Genomic DNA, 27017 nt, shown 5'->3' with positions numbered 1-27017 from the left:
CTCATGTCATTTTTCAACCATCAACATTTTGAATCTCAAACAAGATGTGATGTTACATGCCTGTACTCTGTTGAACCAAATGCAAGTGACAGCCACACCGGGTGAGACACTAACCCGCCACCGACCTCACAACGTGGATCTTTTGTCAAAAATGACACTGCAATCGAGGAGGAGAAGCAGCTGATTCGATTACTTTCTCTCCTGCGGAGCAGGTGCACAATAAAGAAGCAAAACCTGCCCAGTTGTATTTTACACTCAGCTGGAGGAACCTGAGATGATGCATGTGTGCACTTAGATTAAAACCATAGCGGGTCAAGGCCACGCACCCTGGCATACTTTTCCTCTACTCTGATTCAGCCTTTTTATCACAGGATATTTTGGGCTGTCAATATGTTCGGAGAGCATCAAGAAAAAGCCTCTTTGGTAAATATTTTAGAACAAGCTCAGAATGTACTCAAGTTGGTAGTTTTTATCTCAACCAAAATTCTATCTTTCAAAACTTGAAATAAAAATCATTTGCAGTCATCACTAAATTTTGAGAACTAGATTGCCCACATCTCTGGCTTGAACATGCTTTTCACTTGCTAATGACAAAGTCAACGTAAATGAAGGTGGCTGCAGTGAAGGGCTGGCAAAGTATCGCCAGGCAGTGACTCAGAATCGAGCAAGCTAAAAGTCCCCATTTGTCTGAGCTAAATACCTTCAGCAATAACTACTTGTAACTCGTTTTGCTCTGGCAGCGACCGTAGACAGAGGTCACCGATGTTTGGTGCATGACACAATTTAGGAGGGTTTTTGTCTCACTAAGCTAAATCATCTGTTGCGAGCTATCATTTAATTTCCCAAGCATCTTCCCGCAATATCAACACATGTGCTTCCGGCCTCACACACACTAATGTAGAAAGACTGTCTGAAGCTGCAAAGTCAGTGGCTTCATCCCACTTCCCTTGGGATGCTCGTATTACTATTTCCAGCCACAGATACATGTGCTGTTTCTTGTACATAATTACTGATCTGTGCGGCGGTAATTATCTGCATGCAAGTTGAGTAAATCAAAAGACAGTGTGGCCAAGAGGGCTGGAAGTTGAGCTTGGAAAACATTCTTTATTGGACGTTTGTCACCTTAATAGGCATTACGGTAAGAATGGAGTGCATTTGTCATGAATATTCTTTAGACAGTAGACAACTTTATGCCATACTTTTGATGCTATCACACTCTACTCATTTCGTCAATAGTCTTTAATTTTGATTGTACTATGTCATTCAAACTCAGTTTTACCATTATTATTTCCGGTAATTGCGGATTTCTAATATGATGGCCACATCCATGATGGCAGATCGTCTGACATCACTTGCTATTCATCTAACATCACTTCCAATGGGCCATCTAGTTCAATTGGTGCTTGTGGCAGGCATTTTACCTGACCAAAGGGTTTGTGGCTCCTGTGGTTTATTTTGTGAAACCGGTTCAAATGCCTCTTTCAGTGCTGATCCCAATGTAATATGTCCCTTCTCACTTGCGGTACTGTGATTGTGCCGGGTACAATCGAAATACGTGACGTACAAGACCCATACGTTGTCTTCTGTCTGAAAATTGTGATCAGTCACCAAAATGTATGTTGACATCGGCCGCTGAGAATATTAGAATGATTGCCCGAATATGGTCAATTTTATGGATAGAGCATTTTCCTCTCCAAATTGGCGCTCACAACAGAAGCTCATGTTGCTTAATGAGGAAAACGCTTTGTCCATAAAATACAAAGTATTGGGGTGATCGGTATATTTTTGGAGGTTGGTGTGGGCATAAGTAGAGATGTGCACATACATTGGATGGGTGATCACAGTGTTGTGACATTGAGTGAGGTAAACTCTTTTAATTCTTATCATTAGCAACCCCAAGTAGCATTTAAAAGCTGCAGTTCTTGAAAATGGGCATTTAGTCAAACTAAGCAACCTATTGACACAGCTCGGGAATGAACTGAATGGCGATCGGATCACACAATCGTGAACTCAAACAAAAGTCCGTACAAAAGTATTTAATACAAAAACGTATAGACAAAGTGTCAACAGAAATCACTGGTCAAAAGAACCAGGAAAACTATACAGGAACAAAAAGCGCTTGCAAAGCCTAGGAAAAAGAAACTCTGAGATATGAACGAAATAACAAAAGTTTAATTTCATGAAAACAAAAACATGAGCATGGTCAAAGTAAAAAAAAAACAAATACTTACCAAGTCAGGCGAGAGACTAGAGCGTAAAAAAAACACTATGGCGAGATCGAGAGGTCAAGAAAACAACACTTGAGCAAGAGCAGCAACAAGGTCAATAATCCGACAAGAGACATGATCTTGGCAGTGGCTTCAATCATGATGAGCAAATTGGTAGCAGGTGTGCACGCGTCAAGAGAAGCCTTCTACTGCCACCTCCTGGTGAAACACAAGAACAGGATCATGACATATATTGAGTTGAAAAGAGCAAATCGCTAAATTAGAATAACTGTACAGGATAAGACAAACAAAAATCCACATTTTCGAGTCTTTATAGTTGAACAGCAAATGAAAATTTGAATCAAGCATTTGTACATTAAATACCTCTCAAATAAGTACCACATTTAAAATAAATCTGCGGTTCTGCAGTTGAGGGAATCTAACCCAAAGATGTGCATCCTTGTCTTGTATTTTCTTGGACTTTGCCAAAATAAATAGCCAAACGAATTTTGTCAAGGCGACAAGCATTCTTTTCTTGCATGCATTTTCAATCATTTCCTCTAAATCCTTCACACAAAAACCTTCCCCGGCACCCAGTATACTTCTCTCGTGCCTGCATTCTTTATTTTCCCTTTTCATTCCTCCACCGCCTCAAAAGTTGTCAATGCAGCGAGCTGTTCAAAGAATAAGCTAAAGTTTTCTAGGTCATGTGCGTATAATCTCCTCAATTTGAGCAGACCCCATGGAGCTTTTCAATTACACCTCGTTATTATCCATGATGTGTGTAGTTTTAATGTTTCCCTTGTTAGAGGGAAAATTGTTTGTTAATGGTTCACCTTTGGAAAATTCTTGCCTTTCAATTCATATTTAATCATTGCACGTTTTCCCCAATTTCAGTTGAATTATCATTGTTATTAAATACTGTATGGGTTGAAGATTGTATGTAGGACCTTGTTTTATTATTGAGCAGACTAGATATTGGTATATTCAGATTTTACCCGCTAAAAATGTTGAAAAGTAAAGGTTGATTCTACCATCTCCAGAAGTATGCAATAAAAGATAGTAAAATCAAACAATTGTAATGGATTGGGAGGAGAAGCACTTTCGAAGATAGATGTCTGAATGTCTGAAATGTCTGAAAGTGAACTAAATTTCACTCCCTGCCCTGCTGCAGGACTGTTGGATAACATTAATTGATGACAAACCTACAGACTCAGTCTACTATTATATGTACAGTAGTCAACTTCAGATGAAAGGATTACATATGAAATGTAATGAACCATGAACATATAACTGAATTTTGCTGATATAAATGTCAGCGACAATAAAGTGAGAGGCCGTGGTCTGGATGCGGAGTGTGACAATAATAGGACCTTTGACACATGAGTCCAAAGGCAGAAGTGAAATCCAGCTGGAGAGGATGTAACACATGATGAAGTTGCACATAAGCTGAGGTTAAGTCTCCACAGAGTGTCAGAGATGTGCCCTGCTAATGCTGCCTGGTGCAAAGCTGACAGCCGGCAGTCTTTGACTTGATTGGCAGGGAGGCTTGTCTTGGTGGTGCTGTCCAGAGTGCTGACCTCTGCTCTGGTGAGAATCTTTCAACTCTCGCCTCCTCAAAATCCCCCCAAAGAAGGGTCAAAAGCACATAAGACTCTTCAAGAGAGTGTAGTTTTGCTTTCAGCATATCCATCATTATAAATGTTTAGTGCTTCATTAAAACCTTTAAGGCAGGTCCTGGCTTGTCCCCCCACACCCCTCTCAAGTGATGAAAAATTGCGCCCTCCTCCAGCAATTAAGTTGCCCATCTCTGCTTAAGTTGTTGCCAGGCAAGATTCTGAGGTCTCCATAATGAGCGCCCCATAGCCCAGTTTTAGAAAAAAGTTCTGTATATTGATTTGATTTGACTCTTTATTTGGTCTCCCATCGGAGGAACTTGTCTGAGAGGACAGGCCCCCCATGAACAATACTTACAGTATACAATACACAACAGACATTGGACAATAATACAACACAGGACAATATATACTCTACATACATTGGACAATACGTTACAGGCATCTGCACACCCCACACTGCCCTCATGTCCTCCTGCCTGTCTGTCTGCTTTCCTCTAGTTCAGGGGTCCCCAAACTTTTTCCTGTGAGGGACACATAACTTTTCCCTTCTCTGATGGGGGGTCGGTGTCAGTTTCTAACATCAACGATCGTAGGGGAGCTTAAAAAATTATTGTTTCCCAGAAAGCCGCACATAACCAAATAACCCTTTCCAGGTTCTTTACAGAAAAAAAAGTCAGGGAACAAATAATAACACTATTAATGAAATAAATAATACATAAATAACCCTCTCTGAGTTCTTCACTGAAAAAAAACGGAAAATAAATAATAACTAAACAACTCTCTCTATTTATAGCCCCTTGAAATCCACAAAAAAAAGTTCTGCCATCTACAAGAACGCCACCTATCTTGTATTGTTTATGTCTGCTACCGTCTTGTTCACGTGTTCTACTAATTGATCTGAGACAAAACTAAAACACTGAAACATTCTATGGTGTGTAAATAACTTTGTGACCTTGATTTCAACCCTATTTGCGTCATAGGTCATTTTGCCCCGAAGACCACCTTTGTACTTTTTTTTGTACAGCTTCCATGGAAATGTGAATAAAAACAACATTTCAATTTTTCTGCAGTTGGGGACAATCTAGGAAAAGTCATAAAATTTCAAGTTAAAAAATTATCATTTAGGGTTTTTTTGGGGCGTTTTTTAACACAGTGACGGGTCATTTTGACCCGAGGACAACAGGAGGGTTTTAGGGCCGGCTCAAATGTGCCCGCGGGCCGCTGTTTGTTAATTAGGTTGATAGCCTGCGGTATGAATGAGTTTTTGTATCGGTTTAGTTTGCATAGAAGGGTCTTGTACCTCCTTCCTGAGTGTAGGAGCTCGAATTGGGAGTGCAGCACGTGAGAAGGATTCTCTAGAATGTTGTTGGCCTGTTGAATAACGGACTGCACATATATATCCTGAGGAGCAGGGGGCGGGGGCTGTCCGATTACCTTCCCTGCTGTTTTAACCAAGTTGGTTATCTGAGCTTTCGATTTTACAGTCAGGTCCCCAAACCAACTGGTTATTCCAAAGCGCGGGACTGACTGTGTGTGAGTGTGTGTGTGTATGTGTGTTCTCTTAACTTATTGGGCTGACAGCGAGTACAGAGGCAGCGGCCACAGTCTAGCGCTTTGTTTCCATTCATCACAGGGCCATTCGCGAGAGCGCATTCAGCCTGCTGACATCTGCAATGTGACAATTGATGATTACCTGCGGGAAATAGATAATGATCGCCACATTATCAATGCTGCCCTTGAAAACGCAGCACCCGTCAAAACAGAATACACTATTGGCAAAATTCAGCGTCAGAATATAAGCCATTACCGCAAAAGTCACTCATAGCTAAGGTCTCCAAAAACACGTTTACAAAAAAAAAAAAAAAGACCTACGATGCCATATCAAGCCTGTGACATTGTAGTGAGTGCTCCTGGTGCGTTGACAGAAGAGGAAAGGTTCCAATGTAACGTATTTTTACAATGTGTTGTTTTGATTTATTTTACGCCCTTGATCTTTCTCAGGTCATTGATGGCTGCCACATCTGTGGTGCCATGTGTTGCTCCTCCTGTTATTCGGCTTTGGGGATCAAAATCCATATGCCACTTGCAATTTATGGTCTGCTTCACTCTTATGAATAAGTTATCATATGTGTTCTTCAGATAAGAGCTCGAGGACTCACGTGTCATATCTTTGCGTGTCAATGTGAGTTCAGGTGTGCAGAGTAGGCACAGACAAGAGGGTGACGTTTACTTATGCACTTTTCCAGCTGATCACTGATCTGGTTCGGCGTGTGTGATATGACTGCTGGGATCCACGAGACTGCTTGTGTCAACTTGGGCCTGTTTAAAACAAAAAAAGACAGTCAGCAATTTTCACACGTGCGGTAACCTTGTTTAAGAATAACAAAGCCTTTATTCATCTCACAATGGAGAAATTCCCAATGTACAGCAGCAAGGTTATGAAAGGAAGAATGTAGAAGAACAAAATGTATAGAATATTTATTTGGAATTCACTGCTCTTTCGGAAGTTCCCTATTTTACCTTACTTTTATAGAAACCTATTTTTGCAGATCCATGTGTTTGTATTGGGAAAAGACAGGAAGGGATACTTGATTACATAATTGATGGAGTGTGTTTGTTTGCGTGTGCTTGGGAGCCAGCAGAGAGAGAGAGAGAGAGAGAGAGAGAGGACAGATTAGGAGGGAAATGGCTCTGCAAGACCGTGGCAAGGATGGGACGACGAGGGAGACGGAGGAGAGGTGGCAGGCAATAAAGTGGCCCATCAATCTGGTAAATGAGTGTCCTTCCCACCGACACTACTTTGGGAAACATAGTCTACTCCAGTCACAGGTTTAGCACGCTGCCATGCTTAATCTGGTCTTCCGTTCCAACATTTCCTTATTGAGGAAGGTAGCTTGGAAACAAATGTTTAGTCTACACTTTCTTTTGCCGTTTGTCCATGTGACTATTTGAATGCAACCAGAACTCTGAGTACACATTTACAGTCTGTTTATGTCTGTCCATTTTGCACTTTTGCAGCCTGTTTCTCCTCTTGTCTTCTTGATGCAAGTTGGATCTCGTCTTCTGAATGATATCTTAGTTTGGGCAAGGGAAGGCAACTCCGGGCCTCGAGAGCCACAGGCCTGCTTGTTTTAGAGGTTTCCCTCTTCCAACATACCACATTCAAATGATCGGCTTATCAACAAGCTCTGCAGAAGCTCTGCAGAAGCCTTAAAAGGATCCTGATCATTTAAATCAGGTGGGTTGGAAGAGGGAAACTTCTAAAACAAGCAGACTGCAACTCTCGAGGACCGGAGTTGCCTACTCTCAAGTAAGGCAAAACACACTCAAATAATTTTAGCTGTGTTACCTGATGTGCTTCGGCCCGCCCTGAATGAGCTTTAAGCTGTCTAATGACACCTCATGTGGAGGTTACTGTACAACTAAACACACGCACTAAAATCATTCATACATGTAGGAAGATATGCTATTTCTTTTTAAATAGTCATGAACTTTAACTCACATCCGTTACAGTAGGCTCACCCTCTTTTTAATTGGTGGAATTTCAAACACACTTGCCGTCATAAGGCTTGTGTACTTTTTTTTAAAAATCAGATTAATTTTTTTCAGGGAAAAAAAAGCATGCTCTCATTGAAAGTTGAAGTACATATCAAGTATCTGCTCCATAAGGCATTTCAAAATGTCAATGTCAGTTACGGGTCTCAAGAAAAGTACATTTCGAGATTTGCACACAAGCTACGCTGCCCATGATTTGTGCCTCTGTGATTTTTTTTTTTTCACCTTCATTCACATCTTGAGCGCAGTGGGAGTGTCAGAGGTCTGGCAAGAGAATCCTCATAAATGAAAAGTTGGGAAAGTCCAAGCACTCCAAAAAAAAAAAAAAGACTTTTGCGGCAAACGGAGCTAACGGCCCTTTGTCAACACAAGGGCAGGATGTAAAGAACAGAAGGCTCATAAACATGGCCCAAGATGGATAACCTTCACAATAAATGAAATCTCTTAAGGAGCTTTGGATGCATGTTTTCATTTATTTTCATTCTTGCTAAATATAACACTCTGTACATTTGGATCTTCTTTTTTCACTTGTTTTTGTTGATACAGGAGCACGATATCGCCTCGTTGGTGCAATAGCTCTGTGATGACACGATGCTTGGCGTGTCCAATTACCATTGTTGTCACGAACGAGCATTGTGACTCGGCCACACAATCTGAGGTGCCAACAGCGTGAGAAGGAATGTCTGTGCTCACACGAGCATGTTAACTACTCAATCAGTGTCACTTATTTCGAAAGGCAAACGAAATCATCTGATGAATGTGTGGAGTATATCAGCTTTTTCAGGCTAGGAGTACAGACTTTTTTAAAAAATGCAATTTATCCTAGATCTGGGTTAATATATTTTTGTATATAAATATATATCTCCAAATCAATACACTGCGGCGAGTACACATGTCAGGGCTACGCTGACTACGAGAAGTCAGCAGCTGCGTGCACATTTTCACACATTACTGAGTCTGTGCCGAACAGCCAGCTCAGGGTGACAAGAATACCATACCCAGGAGACAGACCCAGTTTTAGTCTCTGTCCTACAGCATCACCTACTGCGTTGTCTTGAATGGGACAAAAATTAAATCTAAAATGTTGATAAAAGCCCTTCAAAATGTATGTTTATCTGGTTTTGGATGATCAGGATGAATACTATACTGTGATTGATCAGATTGGCATTTCAAATTGACATCACTTCCGATTTGGGCGGCAAGTAGACTTTGTTAAAAGCATGACTTGCGCAGTTGATCCTTGTGTAATACACATGGAAGAGGATGGAGGACTATTAATAGTCTCCTCTTGGCTCAAGCCAGAGGGCAGCCATTTTACGTTGCCACTGTTGCTGGCAACTTTTTTACTTAAATAATGAATGTCACTGTTTGCATATTATCTAGGTTAGATTTACATTTTGCAAAGAATTGTGTTCAAATAGGCTACACGTTCATTTCATTGGGGATGGTTCAACCATGTTGCAAACAAATGTTTGAGTAGCACTCACATATATGCCTTGTCAGAGAAAATTTCAAATCAACAGTAAAGTTTAGCAGTTTGAACATTTAAATATCCTGTCTTTTTTGTGCATTCAATTAAATATGGGTTCTATATGAATTGCAGAACACAACATCCCAATATCACGCAATATCCAATGAACAATAGGGGTTCATTGAATATTGATTACTATATCGTGGATCAGAAATGATTTTGATCACAGCCGATACTCCTGCAGAGATAACAGTCATGGTGGCCACGCGGTATACACATCCAGTCCTAAATCTTGGTTGCCGACTGTTGATGCTCTAATTCCCCTCATGCTACAGCGAGATCAAAGCTGACTGTTACCCTCGTCTTGTCTTGAGTGCTGGGTTCCAATTTAAGCAGCTGGAGATCTCTCCCATAGGATTTGTGTGTGGCAATCTCCAAGAAATCCGTTTAATGTGGGACCCCAGATTGGAGTATGATGGAGGCAAAGCTCTTGAGATTATGCTAATAGAAGTGGATACCTTTGATGTTGCTCAATTAAATTAGAACGTTTTGTTCTGGATGTGACATCATGAGTTGAGGTTGTTGAGTTCTGAAAATTATATTACCACAATTCTAATCTGTCACCAGAGAGAATGCAAGCCGAAAAATGTCGAAACAATTGTATCATTTTGCTGTGTGTTACTATAGCGTGCGTGGCAGCAGACAATTTAGGGCCAGTTGAAATAGGGGGCACAGCATGCATGGAGAAGGATAAACCCCAACAGCTCAACATAAAACTGATCCAATTTAATCCAGCTTGCACAGCTTTAGCCCCAACAGTTTGGAAGCAAAAAAAAAAAGGCAAATGGTGCTGTTCACTATCGAACACTATTGTCTCCTCAGCCTCTCTTTCTAGAATAGACTAAAGCATTTCCTATTTAAGGCCAAGCCCCTAAAGACCATTAAAGCTCTGACAGCCTCTTAAAACGAGCAGTGGCGGAGGATTCATGCTGCCAGCTATCACCGATGGCATGCAATAACTCCCTGGGGGTCGAGTGTGGAGCGCAATACATGGCTAGTGTGAGAGTGTTCACACCAGGCTCTTCATGTTCAGCATGCATGACACAACCGCACGTGACAGCGCAGGGAAATACATGCAGCTTATTGGCTAAATTATGTCTTGTTTTGCCCAGGACCAGCACAACTTCAAGAGTCTTTTAATCACGGATCACAACACTTGCACTGCTTTTTTTGCTCTATGCTTCATGGGGCCACAAAAATAGAGACATACTGTACATTTGGTTCATATTCTTTAATTGAGTGTTGCTGCTCATACCCAATTGCACGGTTCTGTGTTTGGCCAACATTAAGACTGGCATTATTCCGACTCGCAATAGTTCTGTGTGGCCGGCAACGTCAAAGCGCAAAAGCAGAAGGCGTGCAGTCAGGATGGTAAATGGCCTGAGGGAAAAGTGTAACCTCTCTCGTAATTACACGTCAGTGCATGCAGAGGTGAACAAGGGTGAGGTGCACACTGGTATTGCTTTAATGGGAAAAGCACTGATGAGCATCCAATTTCCATTTACCCCTGAATATTTCTGCGTTTTTTTGCATTCAGAGCAACATGTTTGATAAAGTGGCATCATCACATCCTTTTCGTTTTTCTTTTTTTTTTGCTCTGTTGATATCATCAATGACAGGAATAAGAAGTAAGACTTTTTTTTCCTTCTAACCGCTTAGCCACATGGGGCTCCTCTATCAATACGACTGACCGACATTTGGCAGTTGAATCCCCACTGCAGGAAAAAAGCATCCCAGTGCTATTTATATGGCTCGTGGTAAATAAACCTTGTTTGAATGAACGGATATTGGGAGCTTTGCAGCTATTAGTCAAAATATCTTCTTGATACTTTTTTACCTTCAGGCATATTAGACCCTGATTAGATCATTATGACAGATACCATTTAGGATGAGACTTTTTGGAAAATGTGAATTTTGTGTATGCCATTTTATTTTCTTATGCAAAGCTACACTAAGGGCAGTAGGCGGGTCATCGAAAATTGTACTCAAGTAGGAGTAATGTTATTTTAGAATATGACACAATTAAAAATGGTCCTCCCTACATTTCTTTGAGTAGATTAGTATTCAGAGAAAAGACTACTCAAATATTGAGGGGTTTTTTTTGTTTTTTTATCAGAGCCAAAAAAGTAGTGAAGGGAATTCTGCTCAATGGATATATATACAATTTATTGTTCACATAAATATGAATGTACAATGTTTCTCCAAAAATACCCTGCTTATGGCACTAGTTTTGTGCCCTAGCGCAAGTTTACATGATGTGTCTAAATCATTGTTTTGGTATTTTCACAGATGGGTACAAGCAGGCGCAGTGTGGTGGATTAAAAATAAAATAAAGAAGTTTTGCAGTGTTGTGGGTGTGAACGCAGTTGACGTTATTTTCCAGCAATTGAATCGGGTCCGGCGGCCCGGTGGTCCAGTGGTTAGCGCGTTGACCTCACAGTGCAGAGGTCGTGGGTTCGATTCCGGCTCCGGCCTCCCTGTGTGGAGTTTGCATGTTCTCCCCGGGCCTGCGTGGGTTTTCTCCGGGCACTCCGGTTTCCTCCCACATTCCAAAGACATGCATGGTAGGCTGATTGGATGCTCTAAATTGTCCCTAGGTGTGAGTGTGAGCGCGAATGGTTGTTCGTCTCTGTGTGCCCTGCGATTGGCTGGCAACCAGTTCAGGGTGTCCCCCGCCTACTGCCCGAAGACAGCTGGGATAGGCTCCAGCACCCCCGCGACCCTAGTGAGGATAAAAGCGGTTCGGAAAATGAATGAATGAATGAATGAATCGGGTCCTCTTTCTTTTCAAATGTCGCACGCTGACAATCCTTGAAATAGTGGAAGAAGAAACTGATTTGCTCAATTCCTGCAACAGGTCAAGGCATGAAATGTACGTTAATAAGTAGCTGCTAGCAGACCCCCGCGGACAGATGATAAAAAGTTGTCTAGGGAGAAAGCCGACAATTCCAATTCCAAGAGAAGTTTCTAAAGGAAACGGAATGTTTAATCCTGGGTGCTAAATGAAGTATTTTAAAAATAAACATTGTGCACGTCGCCTCCCGGATGAAAATTTACAATTGTGCTTGAGGATGGCGGTGATGACTTACAGCTGTGCTGACACTATGAGCTGAGTATCGGGAACAAAAAGTATCAGGAACAAAAAACGTATTAACCAGGTAAAATATTTTTAATGGCTATTATTTTGCAGCTATTATACGGGTGTTACCATCTCATTCTACATTCACACATCATAAAAAAATGGAATTATTTTGCCTCAATCGACTCGCAAAATGAGTCAGTGTGAAATCTGGCCCTGACTCTGAAACTGTCCATAGGTATGAATGAGTGGAAATAGATTTTTTTGCTGATAGATGGGTGGTAATTAACTGCTAAGTGGCGACCAGTCCAACACCGAAGTGAATGGGGATATGTTCTTGCTCACATGCAACCCGAATGAGGACAAATGCTTCAGAAAATGGATGGACAACATTTGTCTACGTAGATATAAATTAACTTTGACATTCAAATGTGGATAGCTAGTACTCGAAGCAATTTTGATGCTATTTGGCAACAAAATTGAAAAAATAATTGATAGATGTAATTCCGCACATAGTATCCGTGGAATTCTCTTTTGGGTCAACCGCCGTTTTGTGGATGTCGTGATAAATAGATACAGCACATTGTTGACTGAAACTGATCATTTTGCAGCTTGAGTCTAGTAAAAATTAGGTATGATATACTGTATATATGTATTTTTTTTTCTACAAAAACTGAACATAATTCTTTGTAAAGGCTTTTTATTTGAGATAGTATTGTGGTCAGATGTATGTATGCAAGCAGACATGTTGCAAATCGTGCTGTCGCAGAGATTTTCTGTGGTTTAGAAAGCCTGCAAAGAACAACACTTGATCTGATAAGCAGGAAGCACAGATGACATCACCAACAAGCTGATAGAAGGTTCTCAAAGCACAGCGGGGAGAACGCATGGCTCATCTCAAGTATCCGTTACCATAAATCTGGACCATGTACTTATAAAAGATCGGTTGGGAAAGAGCCACCTATTCACAGGCTGTTAAACTGGGTGCAAAAACAAGACACCAATGCTTTGCCGTACGAGGATACAAATAGAAACATTTGCAAACCAGTAGGATACAAATTAAGGAAAAGGACTGGTACATAGTGCCAATACTAGAAATAGCTCTGAGAAAGACGATTCAAAACAAAGCAGCTGCATATTCACCCTTTGAACAAGGAGCAAGAGCAGAAATCGATATTTTACTCTCTTCACTTCTGCTCATTACTAGAGGCAAGAGGTGGGGGTGGTTGTCGGGGACCGCGTGACCACATGAGACATGTATTACAGTGCTGCGGGGCGACCGACACATTCCGGTATTCTTGGTTCTGCTTGTTATCAGGCGAGCTATATGTCATCATAAGGCTACGTGGCGTTACGCACTTCCCAATGGACCAATGAGGGTGACTGTGACAAAGGAGCTCTACTTTCACCGGCCCTAGGAGGATCATCGTTGTGTCAAAATGCATTTGTTACATGGCAAACCACTGTTGAAAAACAATCTCAGAAGGATTTGTTATTATTTTTTAATCTTGTCATTTGTCTTTTTCTTGCTTCAGCGCTAAAAAAGCCTACAGGGCACTTTTAATAAATTAATCGACTTTTAACATATTTTACATGTTACTTCTTTAAACTTATTCGACTCCACGCTAACAGTTTGCCGAATAGTATTAAAATTATCATTATCATTATTGGCTAATATAAGACTGCTTATTTTAATTTATAATGCAAAATCAGGTACATGGGTCCAGAAATAAAGATATGATCAATAAAAACAGTAGTTATTCTAATACAGTATCACAACAAAGACACAGTGTAATTATGTGAAATCAGTGGACAGTTTCTGCCAAATAGAAAGTGGTGATAAGAACGTATTTCAATCAATAAAGACGTGTCGTCGGTGGAGGGCACTTGGCGACACCCTCTATTCCAGATGAGTCACCTTGAATGGGACAAAAACATGAAGTACAGTATTATAATTCCAAATATACTGGTAAGTATGTCTATTTTAGATGATCAAGATGAATAGTAGAGTTATTGATGAGCAAAATTTGTTTGTCTCAGGGGTCTCCAACATGATTTAAATTTAAGTTTGGGTGCACAGAACCCCGACTGAAAGTTTGACCTGCAGGTGGATCTTGTAGAAAAGCGGGGTTAAACTAAAATTGTGTTGACTTTTAAAAACATTGATATACCTTTCATAATTCAAGTGTCGTAACAATTTCGTTACGGTCACTCAACTTTATACTGCAGTATAGCAACAACCGCAGGTGTTGCAAAAAAGTTCTGAACATCAGCATCCATCCACTGTATCTCTATGCTCTCGAGGGTTGTAGGTGTGGTGGAGCCTATCGCAGCTGAGTTCCTGCAGTAATACATTCATTAAAAAAAAATCCTTTAATTGTGTGTGCTTCATTTTACAGTGTTGAATTTCACAGAATAAAATAAGTTTGACATTTGAGCCGAACTGATTATTTTACTGATCCCTTGCTGATTATGAAGTTCCTATGATTGAGGTCCAGTCCTTTTACTGTCAAAGTGTGATTCCAGCATTTAAAAAAAATAAACACATTTTGTTTTACATTTTTAGTAGCACTTTTATCACATTCTAAGCTATATTGTCATTTGATGATAGGCTTCAATGAGACACATGTGCATCAACAAGTGACTCCTGAGTATCCAGTGAAGTAAATGTGAAAGATTCTCTGAGCCAGATATTGACTTTTACAAGCCGCTGTTACCAACACACAATCCATTTCATTCACCGTGTTGTTATGAAGAAGCGTGCTGCCCTCCATTGTGCAAAAAAATGCCCTGGACCTATGAGAAGGTGCCTGCAACGTTGAACATTCATATAGAGTACTCCTCATGTTGGCCCCGTGATGTTCATCACTTGACGAGGGTTCACCAGTGCAGTAGGTTGGTGGGCGTAAGGTTAGCAATATCTGTGTGTCAGTGTGTAGGTTGGTGTCTTGTCAGTGTGTCAGCAGTGGCGCCTGCAGGACGCCAACACGCAGGGGATGCAGTCAGCTGGAGTGGATGAGATACAGCATGTGGCGATGTTGTAAAACGCTGGTGGTGCATTTTGTCAGCACACTGCTGTGCCCATCCAGGAACACTGACTCACATAAGTGGCTGCTCCTGCGCAACGGAGATTGCATGGGAGGTCAAAGAGCTGTGAGAGGTAACAAAGCAATAGTGTCGGGAAAATCTGTGTGCCTCATCACATTCAGCTCCCAGGCAAGATTTCATGCTGGCGGTGGCAACAGGGCTCTCACCATTGACTGATCAGTGACTCACTCCACTATGATACAGACAGCATCTGTTCGAGTGCAAATGCAAATGCAGCCTGGATTTGCTGGCTGAATTATGAGGCATTTCTAAAATTGATGAAATATGACTCCACCTAAAGGCTTTAAAAATCTGAAGCTCTGTGATAGGACATGGCACTGCAGTTGAGCTCTTTGTTTTTATTGCCCTCCAGATTGTCTCTGTTTGTGGTGTGTAACCTTCTGGTCTGGTGTGACGATTATGATACAGTATTATAGTTGATGTGCTGACATAATTGGTGAAGGACTTGTGTTGGAAAACGACTTTGACAAACGTGACTGAAATTCATCCCGATCTATTTGTTTTCACAATTTGGTTTATCAAAATGCTTGACCTGCCCTCCCACATTCCTTCCTGGATCATCTCTCCAGACAGAATCTGCATACCAAACGTCTGTTCACTTTTCACAAGAAATCACCATCACATTCATCAAGTGAAAATGTTAAATGACTTTGTGTTATCTTGCTAGCGAAGACTCAAGATGACCCATCATCTTAGTTAACAAAAAAGACTACAAAAGACAAAAATAATTGTATTTAAGATGAAAGGAGTAGGATGTATGGACAATGTTCAATTCCCACTTTGGAGAGGAACTTCCTCAATTTTCCGCTGATTTACATATACATCACTATAAATCAATTCGACAACAAGAAGCATTAGAAAAGGACTGTGGGTAAACGTTCCTACTTAATTAAAAATATGATTGTAGTTTCTTTTTAATGTTTTACAATAGAGCTTGATGTTCTTTTCTTTCTCTTTTAAAATGTATGTTTGCATTTTAATATATCAGGTGTGTTTATATAAAATCCCTGTCCCGAGACCTCAAACTCCCTCTGGTGGTATTTAAGTACAGTATATATATTTTTATTTGTTTGGCTCAATTACATTATGTAATTTTCTTGAGAGACTTTGTTCAAGCTACGTACGCCAGATTCTCCATAGGCAAATTGTACACACTGGCATCAATCAATTAGAATGCATATTTGATATCAAGCCACAATAACAGATCTCCCTAAATTGCAGGATGAGCACTACAGGTCCTGCAGTGACTGCCGCCATGCTCTAAAGACAACCCGCCGGCCACCATGAAAGGGTTAGGAGCCAACCGCAGACGACATCTCTCTGATGCGTGTGAGCCAGCAGGGTGCCCGCAGAAAGCTCTCTGCCCTTTGACCTCTGATTCTCACTGCTCCTTCATGTTAAGCCCAACCATCAAGCACTATGGCACCCTGGATCCTCACTTCCACCAGTATGCACCCACTAGCCCAACCGCCTTAGCTCCAGACTGCCTTCTGCCTTTCAACCAGATGTCCAACAGCAGCACCTTCCCTCGTCTCCACTTCACCCCGCAGGCAGAGCAGTCGGACTGTCCCCAAGACTGTATGGCAGGCAGTGCGGGAGCAGGGCAGCGCAGTAGGGCAGGTACACTATCCACCTCTGCGACAACGGGCAGGGGCCTGGGTTTGGGTCTCACTGGCACTCCCATGATCACAAGTGGATCAGCCACCATCTCCTCTGCAGCGGCAGCCAAAATGAATCGATTACCATCCAACATCTTGGATCAACTGGAACGGCATCTGCCCCTGCAGCGGGACGGCTTTAGCACTTTGCAATTTCACAGAGGACGTATGTCAAAACAAAGGAGTGAGAGTCCAGGGCGGATACGCCACCTGATGCATTCTGTGCAGAAGCTCTTTGCCAAATCTCAATCCCTGGAAAACGCTTCCGTAAAAGGAAATGCAATCACGGGAACCGGTGAGGACAGCGGTAGACCCCCCCAGAGGAGCAAGAGTAAAGATAGGGCTAAGACTGAAGGACAAAAGCAGAAATCAAGGGCAAATGCATTAGGCCTGTGGAGCTCAGACAACGCTCTTGACAGTGATACTACCAAAGCCGGCACCGTTGCTGTTGGTTACCGCAACCCATTATGTATGATGACACTTGGTAGAGCGATATCAGACATCCAGGCCCACCCTAGACATATCTCACAGGGCTACAACACCATTTCTGCACATTCTCTCAAGTCCTCAAAAAGCAGCAGTGACCTCAAGCTCCTGGGGTGTCCCAGATCAAAGGTTGGATCCAAGGACGGAGAAGGAATAGCTCGGAGCAAGGATGATACGCTCGTGAAGAGGGGATCCTGGTCCAATCTCACCTTTAATCAGGCCCGGCAAGTGTTGCAGAAAGGCTCGGCTACAGTCAACAGGACCCTTTTAAAAACAAAGTCATGCCACCAGGATCTGGCCAACCAGTTCCTTCAGGTAGGCAGGCGTACCAGTGAGTTCATCTTCATTCTTCAATTTAACATTATTTGTGTTTACCACACTCGTCAATGCTGGTTTTCACCCCGCGACATGCCTGTTTTCAATCATTTTAGTTACAAATCTTCATTTCATTAGCCTCCACAACTATATTTCAAGCCCGTAGTCAAATTTCACAAAAAGTCCCAACAAACCCAAAGTCCACTAAGCAACATCTGGAGGATGAATGCAGATTTCTGGATTGCATCGACAAATCGGAAATGAAAATGTGTTTCTACAATTCAGGTTCCACTAGGTGAATGGGCTGGCACGTTAGGGCCCGGCCGAGCCAAAGGAACAGAAATTCCATGTCGAAGGATGCGCAGTGGCAGCTATGTGAAAGCAATGGGAGACACGGAGGGCAGCGATGACTCAGAGGGTAGCCCCAAACCTTCTCCCAAATCTGCAGCCCGTCGCCAGAGCTATCTGAAGGCCACTCAGCAGTCCTTCAGTGAGCAGCAGCCTCCTCCACCTGCATGCAAGTGAGTCCCACAGTACAAGAGGTCATCTTCATAGATGCCCAATTTAATCTAGCGCTCCGCATTCCAACAGAAATTGACTCAAAGCTAGGGTGGCACAGGTCTTCCAAAGATAGACAGCAGGGGGCAACACCTAGTAAAAAATGGAAGATGTTGCTTGTATAGCAGCATGCTGCTTCAACTGTTCAGATTGTGCTCTAGCTAAAGGAGAATCCGTCATCGAAGCCCATTTGTATTGTTGGAATAAAACAAGGATAGGTGAATTTTTGCTATGTGTTTTACCCCTTCGTCCACACCGACAGGCCTCGTTGCTACGCTCTCATGCGGGAGGATTTTCTTTGGTCTCCACTACAGAGTGCATGCTCTATGCAGCATCTGAGGTCAGTGCAATCCATGGGCAGGTTATATGACCAATGACCCAAGCCCACCTCACTTGCCGTACCCCCACTACCCAGCATTGTTTTTGGTCAAACATTCCCCATTTCACAAGACTTCCCTTTTTTTTGCCCTTTGCCCTTTTCCCTGTTTTTTTTTCTTCCCTTTTTTGCATTACATGCAAAGTGGCCGTGGTAACCCTTCAAGTCCCCTACTGCTCGGAGCACAGAAATTTCACGAACACAAGTGCCAATTTTGCAGTCCAGAACAGAGGAAACTTGCCAGAAATAGTTGCGAGCTATGACAAGCCAAATAATGACATATGAAGCTTAATTCCTCACAAATGAATGTTTCCTCTGTGCTGCTATTTTAAACTCACTCAGTCACTCTTCACATATCTCCGTTTCTCATCTAAAAATACCCAGAGGAACTTTGGAGTAGGATTTCAAGTTTCTCCTGGATATAAGACAATTTTTCTCTGCACTGCTCTCTGAATGTCCTCTTAAAAGCTGAGATTATTGCACTCTGTTCCACAGCTCCCTGCCCTCCCTAAAAGAGCTGTCCACAAATCGGAGCCTTGACAACTTAGACTGCCTGGTGAGCCCACTGAAGACATCACCGGGCCACGGACGGAAAGATTTCAGCCATTGCTCCGCTACTTTAACCAGAGGACCCGCCGTTCAGGTGTGTGTGCGCGCGTGTGTGTGTGTGTGTGTGTGTGCATGTGTGTGTGTGTGTGTGCGCGTGCGTGTGTGTATGTGCGTGTGTGCGTGTGTGTGTCAGAGACTGGACTTTATACCAGTGTACCACAATCTTCATTGAGCCAAGGCACTCATTGTACATTCACACATCATAAAAGACTGCAATGATCTTGTCTCAGTCCACTTGCAAAATGAGTCTGTGTGAAATCTGGCCCCGTCCCTAAAACTCTCCATAGGTGTGAATGTGAGCTGAAATTGATTGTTTTCTTTTGCCTAGAGATGGATGGCAACTGACTGGTGAGTGGTGAACAGTCCAACACCCAAAGTGAATGGGGATATGTTCTTGCTCCCAGTTTTTATCATTAATGGACATGCTGTTTCTCGAGTCAGAATAATACAGCATCCAATGACTAACCAACTCTAGTTTGGCACGTCACACTTTTTTTAGGACTAACTAAATTATTGTTTACCCTCCCAGCAACACCGGGCACAGTGTACAATCAGTATTGATGCTAAATAACATCAGTAAGCAAAATGTTCATTTTCATCAACTCGTACCTGAAACCCAAGCAAAATGTCTATGACGGTGTAGCTAGTTAATGCTTATTTCTCAGTACACCTTCTGCCCTTAGCGTGTGAGTCTGCACACCATCTTTCAGGTATGCGGGCGTGGCTTTGGGCACTCTCTTCCGCACTGTGAAGGGGAATCACAGGCAGTGGAGGCATTGGACCTTCCTGCGGCTACCTGCTTTAGGTCACGCAGCCATAGCTACTTGAGGGCCATCCAGGCTGGTTGCTCCCAGGATGAAGATACGGCCTCTGTGGACTCCGACTCACCACCGCCCACTGCCAAAACCTACAACTCAAACACCAGTGAGTATTGTTCTACCCAAACTTGTGATACAACACTGAAAGAGAGGATATCACGTTTCATTCAATAACCGCGTTATGAAATGCGCTATACTGATTTCTGTTCATTGTTTATTTATAGGAAAGAATAAATCAAAGAATCACTGAATAAAAACAATGAAACATTAGAAATAAGATTGTGGCTATGCTTACAGCGTATAATTTTTTGGGTAAATCAGAACATTTTGTACGTTTCAAGTACAATAAGCTTTCTAAGTACAGCTCAGTTGTTTTAATTTCGAAGTAAATTCATTCACATTAAACCTTTATTTATTTATATTTGGGGAAATACAATTTTTGTTGAAATTTTATGTTAATAATCTACATTATAATTGAATCATTTAAGTAGGGTTTTTTTCCCCCCTGTATTTAAGTTACTTTGCACAGTGCTCATTGTTGTGAAGGATTACAACAATACACTTTTTAGGTACAAAACATGTATCTTGGAAACCTGTTTAACGGAATTTTAATATCAGTCATTGTGGGAATCATTTTTTAAATATCTTTATACTCTCTCTCTCTCTCTCTCTCTCTCTCTCTCTCTCTCTCTCTCTCTCTCTATATATATATATATATATATATATTTGTAACCAACAAATATACAGCAGTGTGTCAGTTTTATTCATTATTATAATGAGTAATACAAATGAAAAAATGGTAAAGCAGTGGGATTAAATAAAATGACTCAATGTGTACACCTCTTTTGAAGAGTTTAGTTGACCAATCTGCACTTAAATATAATCTGCATGTTGTGGTTGTTTTGAGAGTCAAAAGGTTTGAAGTTTACCTTTTTCAAACAGTGAATTGTTTGATTTCAGACCAGTCTTCATAATTATGTTGTAGATTACATAATGCTGTTTTGTAGTTGCTGAAAAGATAACGAAACCATTACATTCAATAGCGTTGGGTTATGAATTATCTTATTACAGTTCATATGACTGGAGCTTTTGGGGCAGTATGAGATTACCTGATGACCTGTACAGTATTTGTCATCCATGTATGTGTGACTGCCTGTTTGTTTTGTGTCAGTATGAATAATTTGAACTTGTCCAAACAAACTGTCATACTTATTTAGATAATATAAATAAAACTAGATCAATTTTTAAATAGTTTGCATGATCTCATCCAAAATGGCAGACACCTTTGATAGCCTATTGACGATTTCCCATGCAATCATAATAGACTAATAATAACAGATTTTTGCTTAATATATTCAGCAGATCAGGATCAATTGCAAATCGTACCTTTCTGAACGCATGGTATTTGTCCTATTATTTCTGTATGACTACTCTTTGGCTTGCACAAGCCTACAACATGTTTCTACGCAAGCTTGTGGTTTGTGTGTTACTAGTTAGGAGACTTTTTGTTTTGATGAGGGGTTAGTGAGAGGTTACAGAACCGAATCCACTGCGTCGAATCACGTGGATAATTGTCTTTGCCTAAAAATATTAATGAAGTATAAACTAAGCTTAAAAATCATATTCTGAATATATCGATCGATATTGACCGCGCGTGCGAAATTCATTAGGCTCGGATGGGTCGGTTCGCGCGACGTTTGGGACAAACGAAAGCTCACTTATCGTTGAGGGGTCGTCACAATTATAATTAGCTCAAACGCTGTGTTCATCGGTGACAGTTAAACCAATGGTGGTTTTCATCGGTGAAAATACTGAGGACACAGTCCAATCGCTGTTCGGGAAATAATTCCCAGGCAAGACGTGCACGCCAATCCTCGACGCAGGGCGTGAACTACAAAATCCTCTTTCACAGCGTAGCTGTGTATCTAATGGCAGCGCTCGTTTCCTCTGTCTGTTTCAAGAATGGACACAAAATCACGCTTTTCCACCCGCCGCTGACACAGTAGGTCATTGACTTGCTTTCTCCTCAATCGACATTTGCATTCGGTAGATTTGACGAAATCCCCCGCGTGAGCAGAAGCACGCTAACCGGGGTTAACCTCAATTGCATTGTAGGTTTGGCGTAGCTAGCTAACGTGGGTGAAGAAAGGAAGGAGATGCTGGCAGTAATGTGGCCGCCCTTGTCAGCGTGGCGTGAACGTGGCGCTGCCGCTTTTCGTGGGTGTGTTTTATCGCCGATATTGGGTGCCTCTGCTTGACGTTGTTCAACATTGAATCGCCTGGCTGCGTGGAAACAGGCAGCACACCGTGACAGGAGCGGGCTCGAGAGTACGGCACAAAGCTAACAGGATGTCAGGCGTCAACACATGCAACGACTCGCTCATCTCGATCGTAATAATTTGGTTAGTAATTATCATTTGCCATCCATCGTGACGTACATAGATGTGCGTGTGTGTTGACTATTTCAACTCGGTCGGTCGAACGTTCAGATATGTTAATACTGTCATTATTCCATTTGGTGAATAGTAAATTTTGGCGTTGGAAAAAATGGTGTATCCCAGGACGGATGAAAAAACAAAAAACAAAAGTCACGTTTCACTCCTCGCCGTTAATGGAGAACTTTCGAACGTAGCTTGCTTGTTATTGTTACATACTGAATTAATAATGTTCAGCTTCCTGCTTTGTGAACACTGAAAGTTTCTGCTTTGCATTTGAGCAATTTAAAGTCCTAAGTGCCCTTTAAACAACTCGCCTGACCACCAGAGAGGCATGTGCACTCAAAATGTAGTAATAGCTGTTAGCTTGATGGAGATTGTATTCTTGTTTTGGTAGTGCAGCTTTTTTTTATTGTCCACTTTGACATATGAAATGCTTATCCTCACAAGGGTCGCGGGTATACTAGAGCCTAACCCATCAGTCTTCGCAGCAGGCGGGGTACACCCTGAACTGGTTGCCAGCCAATCGCAGGGCACATCTTGACAAACAATCATTCACACACACAATCACAATCACAATCACACCTTGGGACAATCTAGAGTGTTCTAATTGACTTGCCTTACAGGTTTTTGGAATGTGGGAAGAAACTGGAGTATCACAGAAAACTCACACAGGCACAGGGAGAACCTTGGGATTGAATGAATAGTTTTACGCTATATATCCACCAACAAGGTGTTGATTGAATTGGCTAGCTTTATCTCAGAGTGTGGTGTGTCTAAGTATCACCATGGAGAGACACAATGAGTCATCCTGAACTATTACACGCACTTCCGTGCACTCTTTGATGAGGTCATCTTTCGACTGAATGGGAGGCGCATCACTAGTTTCACATCACTGTGCTTGTGGCCAAAAACTTGACGGTGCAGTTGACCTTCACACATACGTTGGGAGACCAGTTAGCTGTTAGCAAAATGACAACCTGTCTAAAAACATGACATCACACTGTGGAGTATTGTAATCAAAATGGCAATAATTAGCCAATATGGAGGAGATGGTCAATTTAAACAAATCTTTTGTTGACAGAATTTATGGAGAAATAAGTCACCTCCTTCCCAGAAAAAAATACATACATGGAGTGATCAATTGGCCTTAAGAGGCTTTGATCGGATTCACAGATCACACATTTTTTCTCGATTATCGCCACTGATTGATGGGACCATCCCTAGACCTAAGAGTTACAATGCATCCGTCATGAGGTAAAATAGGTTGAAAACTAACTGACTAACTGACTGAATTGCAAATCAACATTTTACATTACTACACTATGCGCTGGGTAGGAGGTAATAGCTACTATAATCAATTTGAATTTGTCTGTGGAACAGAGTTTGGGTGTTGTCACTGAACAAATTACTTTATGTACAGTATGTACATGGAAGTGTCTGTCACCTAAGATTTTCTGTTAAAAATTGTAGCGTAAAACATTTTTTTATTATTGCTTTGATGCATTGTCTAGGTTGTCGCTGTCAGTTGCTGCTCGCTGTTTCGCAAATGCTCATACAAAGATGAAACGGTTATTAAGTTTGAAATAATAAAAGGCCATACAGCTATTATTATCAAATAATGGCATGACTGCCAGGTGCACTCCTGCGTCTCGGTTTCACACCCTGAAATTGATATATTTGCATGATCAGGTTATTCTGTTCCTTTCAGTCCAACGGGATTTACCGGTAAGTTTACTTGACACTAAATTCACTGGGGGTGAAAAGAAAACTTTCAAGCCATAGGAAGTCAACTATTTGAGTTGCATTTTGCCTTGTTGAGAAATATAATGTTCTCTCTGCGCACAGTTTATGCTGCAGTTGTTCTGAGGGACTGATTGGTTTTCCCTCTATTTGTCAGATACTCTCCTCTGCAATGTTTTGGCCTTTCAGTCCACAGTTGGAAGCAAGCCATCTTATTTTAGCAAACTACTGCTGACTTTATATCTTATCGCTTGACTCCAATAATACTTTCACAAAGGTTCTACCTCAATTGGGTTTGTGAGCTGGCTCTTTGTGCACTTTGCTGTGAGTCCATGTGAAAATGTCTAACAAACCATGCCCCTGCAAAGACGTTCATTTGACACTCATTCAATTCTTATGACGGTGGATAAAACTGACAGCGGTGGCTAGAATTGCCAAATCCCAAACTAGAGCACTCGCTTTTGGGGGAAAAAAAAAACGTTCATGGAAATGCAGTGGAAATTTTAGCCGTCCTTCGCATTTTCCACTGACACCAGCTGAAGGCCCAAGAGTGAAGTAAACTTGGCCAACCATCTTTTGTGTAATACTTAGAGCTAAAACTATTTCAAGTTATAGTTTTGTTTTTAAACCACCCCGATTCAGTTAGACTCACAGCAACGCGCTTAACAACGAAAATGCTTTTGTTCGGCAATCTCCAGCGAGTGACTCGAATTACGGAATGCAGAGTGCCAGTCAGCCATGAACTGCTCTTTGTGATTGTTACAGAGTTATTCTGCAAAATTCCTCGGTTTGAAAAATCGCTTTCTGAAGCAATTTCTAGCTGGCTCTATGCACTTTCCATACAGAACTGCGCCATTGTTGTTCTTGAATTGACGTCGCACTTCCGGGTTTGTCACACGCCAGAGTTTCACTTCGGGAAAACAATTACTTTATCAATTATATGAAAGGGAGAGATTTTTTTTCATGCTTTATTTAATGTATTTTGTCTAATTACTTTACCCGTGATGAAAAAATTTCATTTGGGATTTTCTGAAATTACTTCACAGTTGGCCTTTAAAAAAAGTGTTTCTTGAATATATTCAAAAGGTTAAGCTTTGTGGCCCTCTCAAGATCGGATTAAAGCACAACACCATAAAATAATTACACGGCGCAGGGCCTTTCGCTCATTTTAGATACAGCAAACAAGACCAAGTCTTAAATAGTGGCTGTAGCTCTCTGATGTTATTATGTATTGCAGAGACGATACAATAGTTTTTATCGTGCGACTTCCCTCCTATTGTTCCTATCATCATTTATCCTCTTTCAATATCTACATTGGACTGAATGGCTGCATTATCAGTGACACGTCACAAACTTAAAACTGTGCACTCTGAAAAATAGTTGGCATACCTTTTATTATTTACCTGAAAATGTCTGAAACTTTTTTTTTGCCTTTTTACATTGATATCTACATTTTGTGCAAAAAAATGTAAGCTACTGTGCCTCTTGTTGACACTTGATTATTTGATTTTCCAGTCAGCAGTACTGCAGGCATTTTTCATTTGATCTAAGTTCATTTGATCCAAGTCTGCTGCGATTTAATGATGGCTTTGCTACTGCTCCCTGTTATTAGCTGATGAGCAGTGACCTCCCAATGACAGCGTTGAGTTGCCATTTTAATTTCGAAACGACAAATGCCCGAGTGACATTTTGAACCCTTTTATGGATTGGCTTGAATATGCGTTCCAGCCTTCCTGTGTGGAGATTGACTCGTTTTGTCAGGGTAACTCGGATTCCTCCCATGTTCCAAGCACGTGCCTGTCAGGTGAAGATGCAATTTTCTTGAGGTTATCGAGCTCGAGTGACATTTTAATCTATGCATTGTGTGTTGCTATTTGTTCAGCCCTTTCTACTTTGGGAATGACATCGGGGGGCCAATACATAAGTCACTGTTGTTTTGACTCCAGGAACAGGGATTTCAACAGCCGTCGTTCTTGACTCTCAAGGGGGCCAAAACCTCTCTTAGCTCTCGAGCTGCCAAATGTCCTGTCAAATTCATTATTTATAGGGCAAACTGTTAAAAAGGACGCATTCATCCTGGGTTTGAAAAGAACTTTGAGCATAGATGATAATTAAATGTGCAGCAGTGGCGTGCAAAGGACAATCCTCAGAGTCAGACGGACCTAAGTGGAGGGTAACCCACAGCAGCAGGTTGACAGGCAAATAGTGGTAGCTTTTTGCTGTACTTGGTAGGCAGCCAGCAAGAGGGACAAAGTGAAGGGATTTGTTCAGATAGGTGGAATTTCTTTTTTCTTCTTGTTTTGCACCTTGTGTCTTATTGCATTGTTGCATTTGTACCTGATTTGTTACAGCACCGAGCTGTTAAAACTGACGTCGGTAATCAGGAATAAACAATTCTCAGCAATCTTTTTTTTTTTTCCCCCTGTCTGCAGTCAACAGTAGGAAGGCTCCACCTCCAGTCCCACCCCGCACCACCTCCAAGCCTCTCATCTCGGTGACACTTCAGAGCAGCACAGAATCCGCCCACGACACGTACCTTGACCAACAAGACCACGCCAGTGAAGCCAACAGCCAATCAGGACGCAGCACTTCCTCTGAGAGTCTCTGTAGCATCCGCACCAGTGATCTGGCTAAGAGGAAGCAGGCTCCCACGACTGACCCAGCCGCTTCCCTTGCACCTGCTGTAGCCTCTGTGCCCCCTGTTCCAGCTCCTCGTGACCTTCCACCCACTACCTCTTCCACCACTTCAACATTGGCTCAGCCCCAAAATGACTCCCTGAACACTGGCGTCACTTTGGAGCAGCCCCCCACTGCACCCAAACGAAAACTATCCTCCATTGGAATTCAGGTGAGATTTTGTTGACCCTTCAGTTGTAGATGAAAATCATCTCCAACTTTATCACATATGAAGTTCAATATT

The 27017-nt window shown here is 41.8% G+C and overlaps 1 protein-coding gene and 1 long non-coding RNA gene across 5 annotated transcripts in view; one reads left to right on the top strand and one right to left on the bottom strand.

Annotated features, from left to right (window-relative positions):
• The window catches only part of dlgap4a (discs, large (Drosophila) homolog-associated protein 4a), a 62471-nt gene that overhangs the window by 30710 nt on the left and 4744 nt on the right, over positions 1-27017 (top strand). For 3 of the 4 annotated variants that reach the window (XM_052057093.1, XM_052057092.1, XM_052057094.1), the window contains 6 exons: positions 16321-17558; positions 17844-18079; positions 18379-18456; positions 18988-19135; positions 19812-20025; positions 26530-26945. In XM_052057093.1, the coding sequence (XP_051913053.1) occupies positions 16383-17558; positions 17844-18079; positions 18379-18456; positions 18988-19135; positions 19812-20025; positions 26530-26945 (2268 nt within the window). In that variant the 5' untranslated portion in view covers positions 16321-16382. The remainder of the gene's footprint in view (positions 1-16320; positions 17559-17843; positions 18080-18378; positions 18457-18987; positions 19136-19811; positions 20026-26529; positions 26946-27017) is intronic. The other variant, XM_052057095.1, reaches the window with a different exon arrangement.
• LOC127595571 (uncharacterized) lies at positions 893-9667 on the bottom strand. Its single transcript, XR_007961285.1, has 3 exons — positions 9210-9667; positions 5393-6145; positions 893-4313 (listed from the first exon to the last, which is right to left on the bottom strand). It is a non-coding gene; the product is annotated as an uncharacterized LOC127595571 (long non-coding RNA).

This window comes from Hippocampus zosterae, chromosome 2, assembly GCF_025434085.1.
Source record: "Hippocampus zosterae strain Florida chromosome 2, ASM2543408v3, whole genome shotgun sequence".
Classification (NCBI taxonomy): Eukaryota; Metazoa; Chordata; class Actinopteri; order Syngnathiformes; family Syngnathidae; genus Hippocampus; species Hippocampus zosterae.
This window is presented reverse-complemented; position numbering and strand designations above follow the sequence as displayed.